General features: G+C 42.6%; 1 protein-coding gene across 4 annotated transcripts in view; it reads left to right on the top strand.

Annotated features, from left to right (window-relative positions):
* Positions 1 to 295: 295 nt before the first annotated feature.
* cadps2 (Ca++-dependent secretion activator 2) overlaps positions 296 to 15,967 on the top strand; it is a 727,075-nt gene continuing 711,403 nt past the window's right edge. For all 4 annotated transcript variants that reach the window (XM_060839929.1, XM_060839928.1, XM_060839926.1 and 1 more), the window contains exon 1: positions 296 to 817. In XM_060839929.1, coding sequence (XP_060695912.1) covers positions 467 to 817 — 351 coding nt within the window. In that variant the 5' untranslated portion in view covers positions 296 to 466. The remainder of the gene's footprint in view (positions 818 to 15,967) is intronic.

Below are 15,967 nucleotides of genomic sequence, written 5' to 3'. Positions count from 1 at the left end.
TGACATTACAGTTTTGTTTTCAGATCCGATTCTCCCCCACCCAGGGTTTGTAAACAGTTGGTGAGCAGCGAGGGAGAGGTTGAACACTGGCTGTTAAGTTGAGGGAGTCTACTTGCTGCTGGCAGAGCCCCACGTGTTGCTCGCTCAGTCAGCTACAGGTTGGACACCTGTGACTTGGCGCTTCCTGGCTAACTTCCCATCTGTGATAGGTCTGTGCAGGCAAATCGTCCGGGACTCACTGAACACCAACTCCGCCCTATCTCGGGCTCCACTTTATTAAGAAGGAGGTGGAGACCGATTGAGACTGTGTGTAGGGAGTCAGCAACTAAGAGGTGCGCTGATGGGAGAGGTCTATCTTTCTCTTTAAAGCTCTCAGTTTTTCTCCCCCCAAGAGCCTGCCTTTCCTCAGTGTCTGGTTTCTTTAACCCCCTCCCCACCTCACGTCTCTGTATTTCCTTAGAGGACCATGTTGGACCCGTCCTCCAGCGAGGAGGAGTCGGACGGTGTGCTAGAAGGTGATGCCGCTAAGGAGCCTCCGCTGAGCGGCGGGGGGAGCGGCGGCAGCAGCAGCGCTAGCGCCCGCTCGCTGCCGGCCACCCGGGGCAGCGAAGGACGAGGGTCGGGCAGCGCTCGCTCGGTCAGCCCGAGCCCGTCACTGGTCAGCGAGAAGGAGAGGGAAGAGCAGGAGAGGATCCAGCGGGAGGAGGAGGACTCGCAGAAGAGGAAGGCGCTGCAGCTCTACGTGTTCCTCTTGCGGTGCATCGCCTACCCCTTTAACGCCAAGCAACCCACTGACATGGCCAGGAGGCAGCAGAAGGTGAGTGAGTGAGTGAGGGAGCGATGGAGAACCCGTAGCCTTTACGTTATAGCCACCACTTCCCACAGTGCAGCCAAGCGCCTGCTGCTTACACCCAGGCAAGTAACAGGTTGCTGTATGCAGATCAATGCAAAGTCTGCTCAGCACACTTCAACATGTGCCTTTTCTTAAAAACTTTTCAATCTGGCCACAGATTACCTCCCCCTGTCCTTAATGTCTGTAACCACCGTATGAAACATAATCTAAACCGACCTGAGTGCCTTATACTCGACCAATGCTCTGAGGTTTTAATAATCAGAAAACAATCTCCCAACCTAAAGCTACGATCCTTTTCGGAATTTAACCACCCAGGGTGAGATCATTCAGTCCCCCACCCTGGCTCCAATTTGTCCCACTAACTCTCCCTTTTCTCTTCAAATACTTCATTAAGTACTCTTTTGAAAGTTACTCTGCTTTCAACACTGCCCCCACTATCCCCCCGTTCCAGATTTTCTTTTCCCTCATTGTTGGTACGTTTGCATTAACTGTGTTATTTGGAATCACCACAAATTAATAAAACCTTTTCAAGATATTTTTAATAGAATTTCTCTATTAAATCTCCTCTCATCTTTTGCTCTAAAGAGAACAATCCCAGCTTCTCCAGTCTCTCCAATTAACCAGATCCCCTTATCTTCAGGGAGGGCTAGGACCCAGTGGCATGATCTGAGCAATGGTCACCTATTTAAGTCAGGGATGAGGAGGAGTCTCTTAGTAGATAGTGAATTTGTTGATTTTTGTTTTAAAACTACAGAGCTTTGAAGTGAGGTTACTAAAAATCTCGTTCTTGAATATACTTAGTCAGTAAGGGAATCAAGAGTTACATGGACCAGGTTTGAAAGTGGAACTGAGGATATCAGATCAGCTGAGACATCACTGGCCTGAAAGCCTGATTGGCTTACGTATGCTTTTGTGGCTTAATGTCTTGATGCCATTTTTCTGAGCCTCTTCTGTATCTTCTCCAAGGCCTTGAAGTCCTTGTGAAACTGCTGCCCAGAGCTAGCCATATGTTCCTGCAGGGGCCTGCCTGACCAGTGCTTCATACAGATAGAGGAACTTTAATTTTTCTTCCCATTGGCACAAGGGTTTAAGAACCAGAGGTCGCTTTTTTGAGGTGGATACCAAAAGTGACATGAGGGAAATACTCAGGTAGTTCACTTGACTGGAGGGCTGATTTACCAGTAGTGGGTTCGCTTCCTATGTTGGCTCAGCTTGCTGTGAAGGACTGTCCTTGCCAATGTCTTCCCTGTGCCTGAAGTGTGTTGACTGTGTGAAAGCACCACCAGTCATCTCTCCATATAATAAGAGCAGGTATAACCTGGTGCAACTGTGACTTTACATCAAATGTAAGATGTGGTTAGGATCTGGAATGCACTGACTGCACGTGTGATGGAGGCAAGACCGAATGCAGCTTTCAGAAGAGGATTGGATGATTACTTCAGAGATCTTTCCAGAGCTACCAGGAAGGGAAGGGAGACCAGGGGCTTACTCTTGTAGAAAGCTGGTTTAGATAAAGTAAGCCAAATGACTGCTGTTATCATTCTGAATTTTGCTTTTAATTATCAAACCAAGGATCCCATATCTCTAACAGTACAAGTTGAGGGACTGTTGTGTATCCCAGACTTTGCTGCTTTATACACTGCACTACTTCTAGTAGAAGGTCTGGAGAAACTGGAGTTGCTTTCTTTCAGCATGGTGACAATTAAAGGGCTGTTTAATAGATGTGTTCAAAAATTAAGGCTATTTTTCCCTAGGCATTAAATTGCTTCCATCAGAGTGTCAGTAACTAGATCATATTGGTATGAAGTTAACTGTCAAAAAAATCTAGGGGGAAATGTCTTTTGACAATACAATGGGTTATGATTGTAATAGGTTGCCTGAAAGGGCAGTCAGAAGTGATTCAATAACAACTTTCAAAAGCGATCTCTGCTTGAAATGGAGAATTTTTTCAGTGCGATGGTGAAAAGGCAGTGCAGTGAGACTATTTGAATAGTTCTTTCAAAGAGCCTATACCAGCATGATGGGTCGAGTGGCCACCTTCTGTGTTCTATGATCCTACAGCTTGCACTGTCTAAATGGGCCTGGGTTTTGAAGCTTGGTTTATTTTCCTGTAACATTGAATGGCATTGCTCTGAACAAATTGACAATGTGTGACCTTGCCACTACAAACTTAACCTACATGGTGACTAGAAATACTTTGTGTTCCCTTGTCGTGTCTACATTTTGATGGTATCTTGATTTTTCTTCAAGAGACTTTTTTTGGCAAGGCATTCAATAACAACAATGTTTGCAATTCAGTGAACAATTGCAACACTTTATTTTCGGTGACTACTTCTGTGCAGTTTAAAACATTTCCGAGTAGAACATAACTCCACTCTTGTGTCTTGCTTTTATGTCACCCTGCGTTTAAGCCTGTTGGAGTCAAAATAGAGATGGGGAAATGTTGCACATTTACAGTGCAATTCTCTTAGCCTTCAGTTTATTGTGAAACATTATTACTTCCCTGGACACTTGTGGTTCTTGAAGCTGTATTTCCTTTTTACATTTTGAAATGTAATTTTGATGTGCTCCCAATAATTCAATCAATTTTTCCCCTCCGTAAATTGTCTGAATTAATGAGACAATGGCCTTGCTGTTGCATTGGACATCATACTTGATACTTCAGGGTCAGTTTCAGATTGTCTGTCTGAAGCTTTTGTTCTATCCTGCCTACATTCATCCTCGTAGTCTTGGTAGGGTGTTTCATTTCACTGAGCTGTTAATGCAAGTGACAGGGGATTTTCTTCCTCATGGCATGTTGTCATGTTTTGTTTCAAGTCCACCTAACTTGTTGCTTATGATGTACTGCTTTGTAAGAATCAGTGTTACACAATTTAATACATAGTGCATTTGTTTCACTCATGTGGTAGCTGTCTTTAGTTAACAAGTCGGATTAGAGTTGAACTGTTGATTTGCAAGGGGACAGACTTCTAAGTTTTTAGAAGCAGTTAGTATTAAGTGACGAGCTTTTTCTTTCTTGTATGTTCTGTCCTCTGGGGATGTATCTGCTATGTCTATAAGCCCATTGCATTACCTCAGTGATATTTGTTTAATGCAATTAATACACCTGTGGATTATTTTTAGTGATTCTTGACATAAAATGTTCTTTATCTCCAAGGTGTTTTGATCTTTGAATCCCTGCCAGTTTGTGTGGTCACATCTGTACCTGTGTATTTTCATTTAAGTCACTGCTTGCTGACTGCTTTGTTTGGCTGTTTATGCTTACCAGCTGCCTTCACGGAAGGAATCACTGCAGGTCATGTGCAGTGCCTTTGACTCTCTCTGCGAAGACCAAATGTCTTTTGGGTTTATCATATGCACAGCAGCTTCGTATAAGTTTCAAGAGACCATTACCAAAAGAAAATAATCAGCATTCATTTTATTGGTTTAAATATGTGAGTCAATTTGATGGTTCTTATGGATGAGTTTTTATTTTCCTTCCTGCTGTTGACCTGTATAGTCCTCCAGGTATGAGATGAGTGTTTTACCTTTGACCTTTGTATCTGAGGGATTATGCAGCATGGCAGCTGATCCCAGCTTGGTTATCGAGCAACTGAGTGCAAGTACATACAAAGTAACTTCAACGGTGACCAAGTGAATGAAATGTTGTTTTTCTCTGGATTTTATCATGGAAATATTTATTGAGACACCATTTTCCTTTGCCAGAATAAAACATTTTCCCAGGCTAAAGAAAGACCCTGTACAAAAGCTGGTCTTTCGCAACCTTAGGATATCTTTCAGCATATTTTCATCTGAATTGTTTTTGGCTGCTCCTGTGTTCCACATTTTTGTCTTGATATTTATTGTGTCTTGATTGACTGGAATAAAGTTGGGTTCCAAGGGTATTATCAGATCATGCTTACAGATGGTGATTTTATCTTTCAATTGTGGCTAATAACTGAGCAGAAGCTCTTCATCAGGAATGTGCCTATGTCAACGCTCCTGCTCCTTAGATGCTGCTTGACCAGCTGTGCTTTTCCAGTGCCACACTTCTTGACAACTGGAATTTTAACCCATCGTATCTAGATTAATGGAGTACTGCAAGTTAAACATTTTAAAAACAGCTGTCCTTTTTGGAAACTGTAGTACTAGACAAATAAAAATCAATTTCCTGGCCAGTATTCAAATCACCAGCAGTCAGTTTCAAAATGAAGAGATGAACAATATTTTTTTCCTTTGTCTGTAGATAAACCATCCCAAACCACATGTAAGGAATAACCAGTTTTAAGGGTACAACTTTCCAGTGAATAAACCTCCATCACACATCCAGGCAATGTCTTGCAAATCCTAAGCCATTGTTGTGTGGAAGTTTGTTTTTCTTGCATTTGCTTCTTTTGTAAATTACAACAAGAGACACTGATTTGAAGTAAGCTAGAACAGTTTCTCCTTATCTACTTTTTTCCAGATTCTTTGCAGCTTTGGAAACTTGTATCAGATTTCCCCTCTGCTTTCTTCCTTCCAAGAAAATCAGTCTTTTGCAGTTAGAAACATTTCCAATCTATCATCTTTTGGAAGTAATGTCATAACTTTTTTTTTGTACTGTCCTTCCAAGGAATTGTATCTTCCCTATTGAGGTCCAGAACTATACGTAGTATTCTGAATGAAGCCAAACTAGTATCTCAAAGGTCAGTATTACTTCCTTTGCTGTTCTACATTATGCCCCAATTATTGCCATTCATGATCCTAAGTTTCATTTGACAACTATCCCAACCTGTCCTTTTTTTTATTTATGATGCATGAAATACATGCACATCCAGGTTCCTCTGTTCCTGTACACCCATTTAAAATAATAAACTTTATCGTATTTCCACATAGCATCAAAGTGAACACTTCCCCACAAACAAACCTCTGTCTGTCCACTGCAGTTTGCCAACATCTCTGAATTTCTGCACTACCCTTCTCGCTCATGATGCTTCAAAATTTAATATCATCCCCAAATTTTTGAAGTATCCCTGTATACCAAGGTCCACATCTTTAAGGGGACATTGCTTTTTCTGATTTAGCATTTTGACTCCTGGGGAATTCTACTGCAAAACTTCCTCCAGCCAGAAAAAGGTCATTAGCATTTTACTGTTTTCAATCACGCAACAAATTTTGTATCCACATTGTCGCTGTTCCTTTTATTCCAAGCACTATACTCTTTCTCTAGTCTGTACAGCTCTGTATCGAACCTTCTGGAAGTTCATGTACATCACATTAAAAGCAATACTCATTATTTTCTATTACTACCTGTACTTAAAAAAACAATAGTAATTTACTTAAGTGTGCCACATTATCATTGCCAGTTCTGAAGAAGAATTCTACTGGATTTGAAACATTAGCTCAGTTCCTTTCTCCCAGACCTGGCAGAAATGCTGTTCCTTCAGCATTGTTTCAAGTTTTCAGCATTTGCAATTTGCTTTTATTTTCACTTCTTTCTCTTGTGATATTTTACTTTCATCAATCAAAACCATTTCCCAATGATTGCATTCAGTGATGTCAGTCCACCCAAGGACCGCATTAGACCATAAGGGATAGGAGCAGAAATTAGGCCACTATACCTAATTGAGAATGCTTCATCATTCAATCATGGCTGATACGTTTCTCAACCCCATAAGACCACAAGACTTCTTCTTGGAGTCAGGTTGCTTGTGAATGCAGCCCAAAGCGGGTGGTAAACTCCATTTAAGGCAAAATACTGGCACGAGACCGATAGTCAACCAGTACCGTAAGGGAAAGTTGAAAAGAACTTTGAAGAGTTCAAGAGGGTGTGAAACCGTTAAGAGGTAAACGGGTGTGATCCGCGCAGTCTGCCCGGAGGATTCAACTCGGCGGCTCTGGTTGGTCGCGTTGGGGTCTGGTGGATCTCCTCTGCTGGGACCGCTCCCCGCGTGGGCACGGCTGTCACTGGGTGCATTTCTTCCGCTGGTGGTGCGCCGCAACCGGCTTCGGGTCGGCTGGGAAGGCCGGTGGCTTTGGAAGGTGGCTCGCTGCTCCGTGCGGCGAGTGTTATAGCCCCCTAGCAATGTCCTTCGCCGTACCCCTGGAGTCGAGGGTCACATTGGCCCCAAGGCCCCGTACTTCCCACGGGAGCCTGAGCCGCCTCCGGAATTTTAATTTTGTTTCTTTTTCAGGTGGTGAAAAGGCGAGCCCTGTATCGACTGCTGCTGCACACTGTCTATCTCTTCTCCCTCATCCACCGTCCAGACGCCCTGGCGTGCCCATTCGCCACCGGGCGGTGGGGATCCCCAGTGGAGGGCCCTCTACACAGGAGTCCTCCCCTTTCTCTTGGGGATCTGGGGTGGAGGGTGCTGTACGCAGCAGTCACCTGCAACCGCAGATTGCGGTGGTTCAGATCCCCAGCCCAACTGCTTGTTCTGTGGTGCTGTGGAGTCCGTGGACCATGTGTATATTGGGTGTGGGTGTTTGCACTTTGACCCCTCTTTGATTTCCTCAAAAACCTCCTCCTCTGCTTTTCGTTGCACTTCAGTCCCACGCTCCTGATCTTCGGGCACCCGGTACGGAGGAGGGAGGGCAGGTCTGAAGACCTCCTCGTGGGTCTGCTCCTGGGCCTGGCCAAACTGGCCACAAACAGGTCCAGGCAGTGGGTCGTGAGGGCCGACTGCCTGCCCCTCTTCCGCGATTATGTTAGAGCCCGGGTGTCCTTGGAGAGGGAGCACGCGGTGTCCACCAACACCCTGGAGTTGTTCAGGGAGAGGTGGGCGCTGCAGGGAGTGGAGTGCATCATTTCCCCCTCCAACTCTATTTTGATTTAGTCCCTGCCCTCCCCTTCACTGTTTTGATCACACAGCATTGCCCTCTGATGTGAAGGGCACTGCTTGTCACAGGCCACTCGGGTGTTTTTCTATTTTTCTGGTGGTGGAAATTAGAAAGATTTGTGCACCTTGTGTCTCTCACTGCGTCTCACACCTGCACACACACTATGGGTGCTGGGGAAAAAAAATATAATCAGGAGACCCCCTTCACTTTTTTTTTAAAAAAGACCACCAGACAAAGGAGTGGAAGTAAGGCCATTCAGCCCAACAAGCCCACTCTGCCATTCATTCATGGTTGATGGACATTTCAACTCCACTTACCTGCATTCACCCCGTAGCCCTTAATTCTTTGCAAGATCACGAGTTTATCAATCTCTGCCTTGAAGATATTGAAGATCCTAGCCTCCACTGCACGGCGTGGCTGTTTTCTCCCCATAACCCTCCTTCCCCTTGATGAAGAAGAACCTATTTGGTCTTAAATATATTCCATTACCTGGCCTCCACAGCCTTCTGTGGCAATGAATTCCATAGATTCACCACTCTCTGGCTGAGGAAGTTTCTCCTAATCTCTATTCTAAAAGGTCTTCCCTTTATTCTAAGGCTGTGTGCTCTTACCTCCTACTAATGGAAGAATTTTCCCAATATCTACTCTGGCCATGGGCACAGCTTTAGAATTAGAGGGTCAATTTAGAACAAATGAGGAGACATTTCTTTAGCCAGAGTAGTGGACCCGTGGAATTCATTGCCACGCCGTGCAGCAGAGGCTGGGATCTTAAATATCTTCAAAGCAGTGATTGATAAACTAGTAATAAACTAGGGCTACAGGGTGAGTGCGGGTAAATGGAGTTGAAATGTCAATCAACCATGATTGAATGGCAAAGTGGGCTCAATGGGCCGAATGGCCTTACTTCCACTCCTTTGTCTTGTGGCCTTATGGTTCAGGCTGTTTTTAGTATTCTGTATGTTTCAATTTGATTTCCCTTCATTGTTCCAAACTCCATTGAGTATAAACTCGGATGTCAAACATTCCTCATGAAGATTTTCATTCTTGAGACAATTCTCGTGAACCTTCTCTGAACACCGAGATATGGGGCCCAAAACTACACGCACAACTCCAAATGAGCCTCAGAAATACATCCGTGCTTTTATATTCACGTCCTCCTAAAAGTACATGTCATTTCATTTGCCTTCCTCACTGCTGGTTCAACCTGCAAGTTTACATTAAGAGAATCCTAGACTAGAATTCCTAAGTCTCTTGCACTTCAGACTTCTGAACTTTCTCCCCATTTAGAAAATAGTCCATACTTATGCACTTTGGTAGCAAGAATATAACCTTACACCTTACCACATTGTATTCCATTTGCCATTTCTTTGCCTACTCCCCTAACCTGTTTAAATCCTCCTGCAGCTTCCCTGCCTACTTACTGCTACCTGTCCCTCTATCTATTTTTGTACCATCGGCAAACTTAGCCAGAATGCCCTCAGCTCCTTCATCCAGATCATTGATGTATAATGTGAGAAGTTGTGGTCCCAACACTGACACTTACAGAACACCACTTTGTCACTGGCTGCCATCCTGAGAAGGATCCTTTTATCCCCACTCTCTCTGCTTTCTGCCAGACAGCCAAGCTCATGTCCGTGCTCGCACCTTGCCTCTAACACCATGGGTCCTTGTCTTACTCAGCAGCCTCCTGTGTGGTACCTTGTCAAAGGCCTTCTTGAAGTCCAGATAGATAACATCCATTGGCTCTCTTTGGTCTAACCTGCTTGTTACTTCCTCGACTTCTAGCAGATTTGTCATGCAAGACCTCCGTTTGATGAAACCATGCTGACTTTGCCCTATTCTTACCATACTTTCAGGTATCCTTCACAATGGATTCCAAGATCTTGCCCATGACTGAGGTTCCACTAATCGGTCCTTAATTTTCCATCCTTTGCCTTACACTCTTTTTAAAACACATTTATACCTTTTTTAGTAATTTTCCTGTCCTCTCAGGTCTTCCCTGATTCTAGTAATTCCTGAAAGATCACCACTATCTCTGCCACTATCTTTTCAATTGTCCCCTTTGAACTCGGGTGCAGTCCATCTGGTCCAGGTTATTTATCCACCTTCAGGCCATTCAGTTTTTCTGGCACCTTCTCCTTTGGCCAACGTACTCAGCTCTATCCCCTCACTCTTTTTAATTTTTAAGATATTACTTGTCTTCCACCATGAAGACTGATGCCAAGTAATTATCCAGTTCCTCAGCCATTTCCTCCTTCCCCAGTTCTCTCTCCAGCACTTTCCACCGGTCCAATGTCCACTTTTGCCCTTTATATATCTAAAACTCCTAGTCTTTTTATATTACTGTCTAGCTTACAGTCCTATTTAATTTTTTTTGTGCCCTCTGGTCTTTGTAAACTTCCCAATCCTGATTTCCCACTGCCCTTTACCACATTATATGCTTTCTCTTTCACTTTTATGCTATCCCTGACTTACCTAGTCAGCCATGGTTGCCTAATCCTCCCTATACCATGCTGCTTATTCCTTCGGGATGAATCTCTGCTGTGTCTCTTAAATTACTCCCAGAAACTCCTGCTATTGCTGTTCCACTAACTTTCCTGCATGACTCCTCCCCCAGTCAGTTCTACCAAGCTCTTGCGCCTCTAGTCGATTGTAATCAGCTATAATACCATTACCTCAGATTCTAACTTCTCCCTCCAAATTACAGAATAAATTTGTCCATTAAGGATCTGCCACCTAAGCTCCCTTATCAAGTTTGCCTCATTGCGCAACACTAAATCCAGTATTTCCTGTTCCCTCAGGGTTGGAAAGTGTAGTACTAGAAAAGCACAGCAGATTAGGCAGCATCCAAGGAACAGGAAAATTGACGTTTCGGGCATAAGCCCTTCATCAAATAGAGGTTGTGGTGAATATCAAAATTGGTAGGTATGTGGTGGGCATCATGGAGACACGGCTGCAAGGGGATCAGGATTGGGAACTGAACATTCAAGGATCGAAAGGATAGGCAGGTGGGCAGACTCTCCTTCTCAGATGCTGCCTGACTTGCTGTGCTTTTCCAGTGCCACAGTTTTTGACCCTGACATCCAGCATCCCAGTCCTTTTTTTTTTTCTTCCGTTCCCTCATGGGCTCCATCACAAGCTGCTTCAAAAAGCCCATCTTGTAATCTTCCCCAAATTCCTTTTCTTGAAATCTGCTACCAACTTGATATTTCCCAGTTCCCATGCCCCATGATCACTAATTTTGCCTTTCCTTCACATCTCTTCTATCTCCTGGTGAATCTTGTGCCCCAGCTCCTGAGTACTGTTTGGAGGCCAGTACATAACTCCAACCTTGTTTTTAATTTTGGAAGTACCTACATTCTACCCACACCGATTCTACATCATCTGACCCTACATCATTTCTATTTTTGATTTGACTTCATTTCTTACTAATAAGGTAACCGCAGCCTGTCTGCCCACTTATGTATCTTTTCAATAGGATGTGCATCCTCGAATATTCAGCTCCCAATTCTAATCCCCTTGCAGCCACATCTGTGGTGCCCTCCACATCAGACCTACCAATTTCAATCTGCACCACAAACTCATTTACCTTATTGCTTATACTGCGTGTATTCAGATATAATCCCTTCAGTCCTGTACTAACTGTCCCTCTTCTCATTGTCATTCATTTGTCTAGTGTGCTTGAAGTTAGATTGCTAACCTTTTCCATATACTCTCTGTCCGAATTGAACCGCATTTTTCAATATCCTAAACAGTATCTCTGAAATCCATCTCTTCTGAAGCATTAAGAATTCTATTTTTGTCATTGTTGTCTTCAGTCTTGAGCACTGAATTTCTTACTCTTTTAACCTCAGAATTTTCTAACTTTTTATTGGTTTGTTTGTTATGCAAAATCATAAGCTGGAAGGATTTTTTTGCCTAGCAAAGTGGAACATTTGTGTGGAGCGTGGATAAAGCAAAGTTTTCAATGAAGCTTTTCATTTCTTCAAATGTGAACATTTTTTTTTACAAGATGCCTACTCTTGTACTTTTTTTTGTAGTGTTTAACAACTCTACCAGAATGTGGTAGTGGGAAAGAATTATTAGGGATGGGTAGCTGCCACCAATCTTCCTTTTCTCTCTGCTTTGGTTTGCCTCTCACTTATCTAGTGATTTATAGTAAGGTGTAATCTCCACGGCAGTATTTACAGAAGGAGTGTTCTTTGAATAAATGAGATATTATTGTGTGATACCTGACCAGTGTTTTTTGTATAATTACTCAAACCTTCAAAGTTGGAGCAAATGGGTCAACAAAAGCTAGAGGAGAACTTTGTTTCACCCATAAATTGTGACATCAATAGACTGGTGGAGTGAATGGAATGTGCATGTTGAACCTTTTCAGAACCATTTATCTAATGCACCAAATGATATCCTTTCTGTTGAAAGATGTGTAGAAGGAATGACTAACTTTTCTCTATGTAGCAGAGAAATCTGTTTCCCCACGCCATCCCTCCTAATTGTAACCTTACTGGAGTATGATTGTGTAGAAAACATCCACACTAGTATATGATCCAGCTCCTTGTACTCGTGGGTTAGTCAAACCTTAGAATGAAACATATCCAGAAAATGATACTTCAAGTTTTAGTTTCAGTTTAACATGATGGTTAGTCATTATGACCTTTTTTGCACAATGCTGCAGAATTTCTTGAACAAAAGTCAGATGCTTCTTACACAAGTAAAAAATCTAGAAAATAGTAAGATCAGATATGGCAAAATAGGTTTGTTTCCTGACCCTACTGTTACAGAAACATTTCTAGAGAAATTACATCTTATGTCATAGCCAATCTCCAGTCTTCCAGTACCTCAGCTGTGACTAATGAGATGCCACCTTTTTAAGAAAGGTGGTAAGGAAAAGCCAGGGAACTATAGACCAATGAGCCTGATAACAGTGGTGGGCAAGTTGGAGGGTAATCCTGAGGGACAGGATTTAATTCCTTTGGAAAGGCAAGGACTGATTAGAGATAATGTGGCTTTGAGTGTGGGAAATCATGACTCTCTCTAACTTTAGTTTTTTTGAGGAAGTAACAGGATTGAGGGCAAAGTGGTTTGTTCTATATGGACTTCAGTAAGGTGTTTGACAAGGTTCCCCATGGGAGACTGGTGAGCTAGGTTATATCTCCGAAATAAAAGGAAACCTAGCCATATGGATACAGACCTAGCTTGAATGTATAAGACAGGGTTGCTTTTCAGACTGGAGGCCTGTGATCTGTGGTGTGCCACAAGGTTGGGTGCTCGGTCCACTAGTCATTTACACAAATGATTTGGATATGAACATAAGAGATATAGTGAGTTTTCAGAACACCAAAATTGGAGGTGTAATGGACAGCAAAGAGGTTACCCCTGAGTACAACGGGATTTCGATCTGATTGGCTGAGGAGTGGCAGATGAAGCTTAATTTAGATCGATGCAAGCTGCTGCATTTTGGGAAGGCAACTCTTAGCAGGACTTAGACATTTAATGGTAATGTCCTAGGGAGTGCTGCAGAACCACGACTTTGGAGTGCAGGTTCATCACTCCTTGAAAGTGAAGTCTCAGGTAGATAGGATAGTGAAGAAGTTTGGTATGCTTCCCTTCATTATCAGTGTTCTGACCAATAGAAGATGAGGTCATGTTTTGGCTGTACAGGACATTGGTTAGTCCACTTTTGGAATATTGCATACAATTCTGGTCTCCTTCCTATCAGAAGGATGTTGTGAAATGTGAAAGAGTTCAGGAAAGATTGACAAGGATGTTGCCAGGCTTGGAAAGTTTTTTTTTTTTAGCTACAGTGAGAAGCTGGGGCTGTTTTCCCTGGAGTGTCAGAGGCTGAGGGGGTGACTTTGTAGAAGTTTATAAAATCATGAGGGGCATGGGTAAGATAAATAGACAAGGTCCTTCCCTGGGGTGGGTGAGTCCAGAACTAGAGGGCATAGGTTTTGGGTGAGAGGGCAAAGATATAAAAGGGACATCCTTTTTCAGAGGGTGGTGTGTGTTTGGAATGAGCTGTCAGAGGAGGCTGGTACAATTACAGCATTTAAAAGACGACTGGATGGGTATATGAATAGGAAAAGTTTGGAGGGGCATGGGCCAGGTGCTGGCAAGTGGGACTAAATTGGGTTAAGATGTGGTCGTCATGGACGAGTTGGACCGAAGGATTTGTTTCTATGCTGTACATCTGACTCTATACCATATGGTTCTACTTCTTTTGAATTGGCTTCATGTCTCAAGACAATGAGGCCTCTTTAAATTTGCCAATGTGAATTTTTTCACCAGTCTGAGATTTTTAACCTAGTTCTTAAAAACCTGAGGAGTTCAAACCAAATTCTCCTGTTTCAGAAATCTTACTCCAACCCTTCCACTGAGTTGATTTGATTCACTGAAATACCCTAAATGTTTCGTAGGAGAATTGAAAATTGTTTCCAAGTGCTGTTCTGGTGCTTGCTGAACCTTTTTCAAAAAAAAGCTTGTCCCACCTAGAGTTTCCAAATTGAAAGCTAATCGAATGTCATTGCATGTTTGTCTTGGCTGTCATAGACATCCATGTTTATATTGTTACAACCCTGAGGTGAGGTTCCCAGTGTTATGGTTCCAGATGGAATGGCCCAAATTGATAAGTAACTAGGTGAGGAAGAATTAAAATGGTTCCCTTTCTTTACTCCAAATCCCTCCCTCCCCACCCCACCTCATCAGTTGCTTGCAGGTGGGTTAATTTGCAAATTATTCCCACTCTTATAGAATTTTTTCCTCCCAATCCAAATTAATCTGTTTTAAGAGGAGTTAATTAAATAATGCTTTGGTTAACAAAAGTGACCAAACACAAGAAAATAAGAACTCACTTCTGCACCAATTAGAAATGAAAAGTGAGTCCAAAAAAGATAAGGTATGTGGTTCAGTCTGCGTCATTTGTGATGAATAGATAATGGAATGTTGATAGTCGAGCAGTTGACTCTTGGGTTTCTGACTTACTAATTTATCTCTTGTCTGATCTCCTTCTGACAGTGGCAGCACAGAGCAAGTCCTTCGGTTTGCCTAGCCAGTTGGCTTCCAGCACTGTATGTCTTTTCCCTTTCACTGACTGTGTTGCAGGAATATTTAATGGTTGTACTTGAAGCTGTGACCTTCACAGAACAATCGTGTACAAACAAGGTTGTCAGCACTGTTACACAGACCAGCACCGAATCTTTCATTTAACCCCTGTCCCTGTGTATCCTTGTATGGGTAAAATACAAATATATCTTTTACACTCTTATCTTCACAATCTGACACATTTGCTGAGATTGTAGTTCTTGTAGGGTATCATGTGCTCTCTCCATGGTCATGACAATGTAAGCACTTTTTCATAAATGCCAGTGGACTTCAGCCATCTGTTTTTGACAATTGTTGGATTTAATGACTATGTATCAGAAGAATAGTCAAGACCCTTTTTGTCTTTTGAAAGAAAATCATTCACAGAAGTTATCAACAGCCATCTACCTTCTTTCTTTTATTTGATATTCAAATTCTTAAATACATAAAATCCTGTGACTCTTGCTTACTGGGTTTAGCAAAGAATGGATTGTTATTCAGCCATGGGTGATACCAGTGTTCAGTAATGCATGCCACTCATTTGGGAATTCCCTCCCAGCTGGCATTGTGGGCCAACTCTCAGCAAGTGGACTGCAGCAAATCAACAAGGCAGCTCACCACCACTTTCTCTTGGGGAAAATAGGGATGGGCTATCAATGCTGGCCAGCCAGCAATGCCCAAGTTCCACAAACTATACTCGCTCATCAAGGCTTGTTGGATGGTAAGTAGTTGTTGGAACACCCTGATGGATTCCTTTCTTCTTTTGATAGGATTGGCTGTCTGATCTCTGGAAACCTGACCAACTGGGAAACCACCTCTGGCTTCAATTACTCACTCACTAATTCCCTGATTTTTCTTTTTTAAATTCTGCTTGAATACTATGTATGTCTCCTTGAAGAACTTGATGCTAAGTAGAAAGGGCCACCACTGGAAATGTAACCCTGAAGGAAAAATTCTGAAATCAAGGATAGTTTATCATAATATTATGCAATTACAGTCTGAAAATTGTTATAGCAGGAACTGTCAACTTTCCCCACAATCCCCCATCCAACTCCAATAGTTTTTAAAACACTCCATTCCAATAACAACTTTATGATTAGTTTGTGATTTTGAATAAAAAGTTAATAACTAGAGTATGAAAATATTCATTATGAAGTTGTCTTAAGAAATTTCTAAGAATTAAAGGTTTTAAGGGCTGACCTATTTGAAATTTTAAAAATGGTGGTGAGAATG

Source organism: Hemiscyllium ocellatum, chromosome 19 (genome assembly GCF_020745735.1).
Source record: "Hemiscyllium ocellatum isolate sHemOce1 chromosome 19, sHemOce1.pat.X.cur, whole genome shotgun sequence".
In the NCBI taxonomy this organism is placed as follows: Eukaryota; Metazoa; Chordata; class Chondrichthyes; order Orectolobiformes; family Hemiscylliidae; genus Hemiscyllium; species Hemiscyllium ocellatum.
The sequence above is the reverse complement of the archived record's forward strand: the minus strand, read 5'-3'. Positions and strand labels throughout refer to the sequence as shown.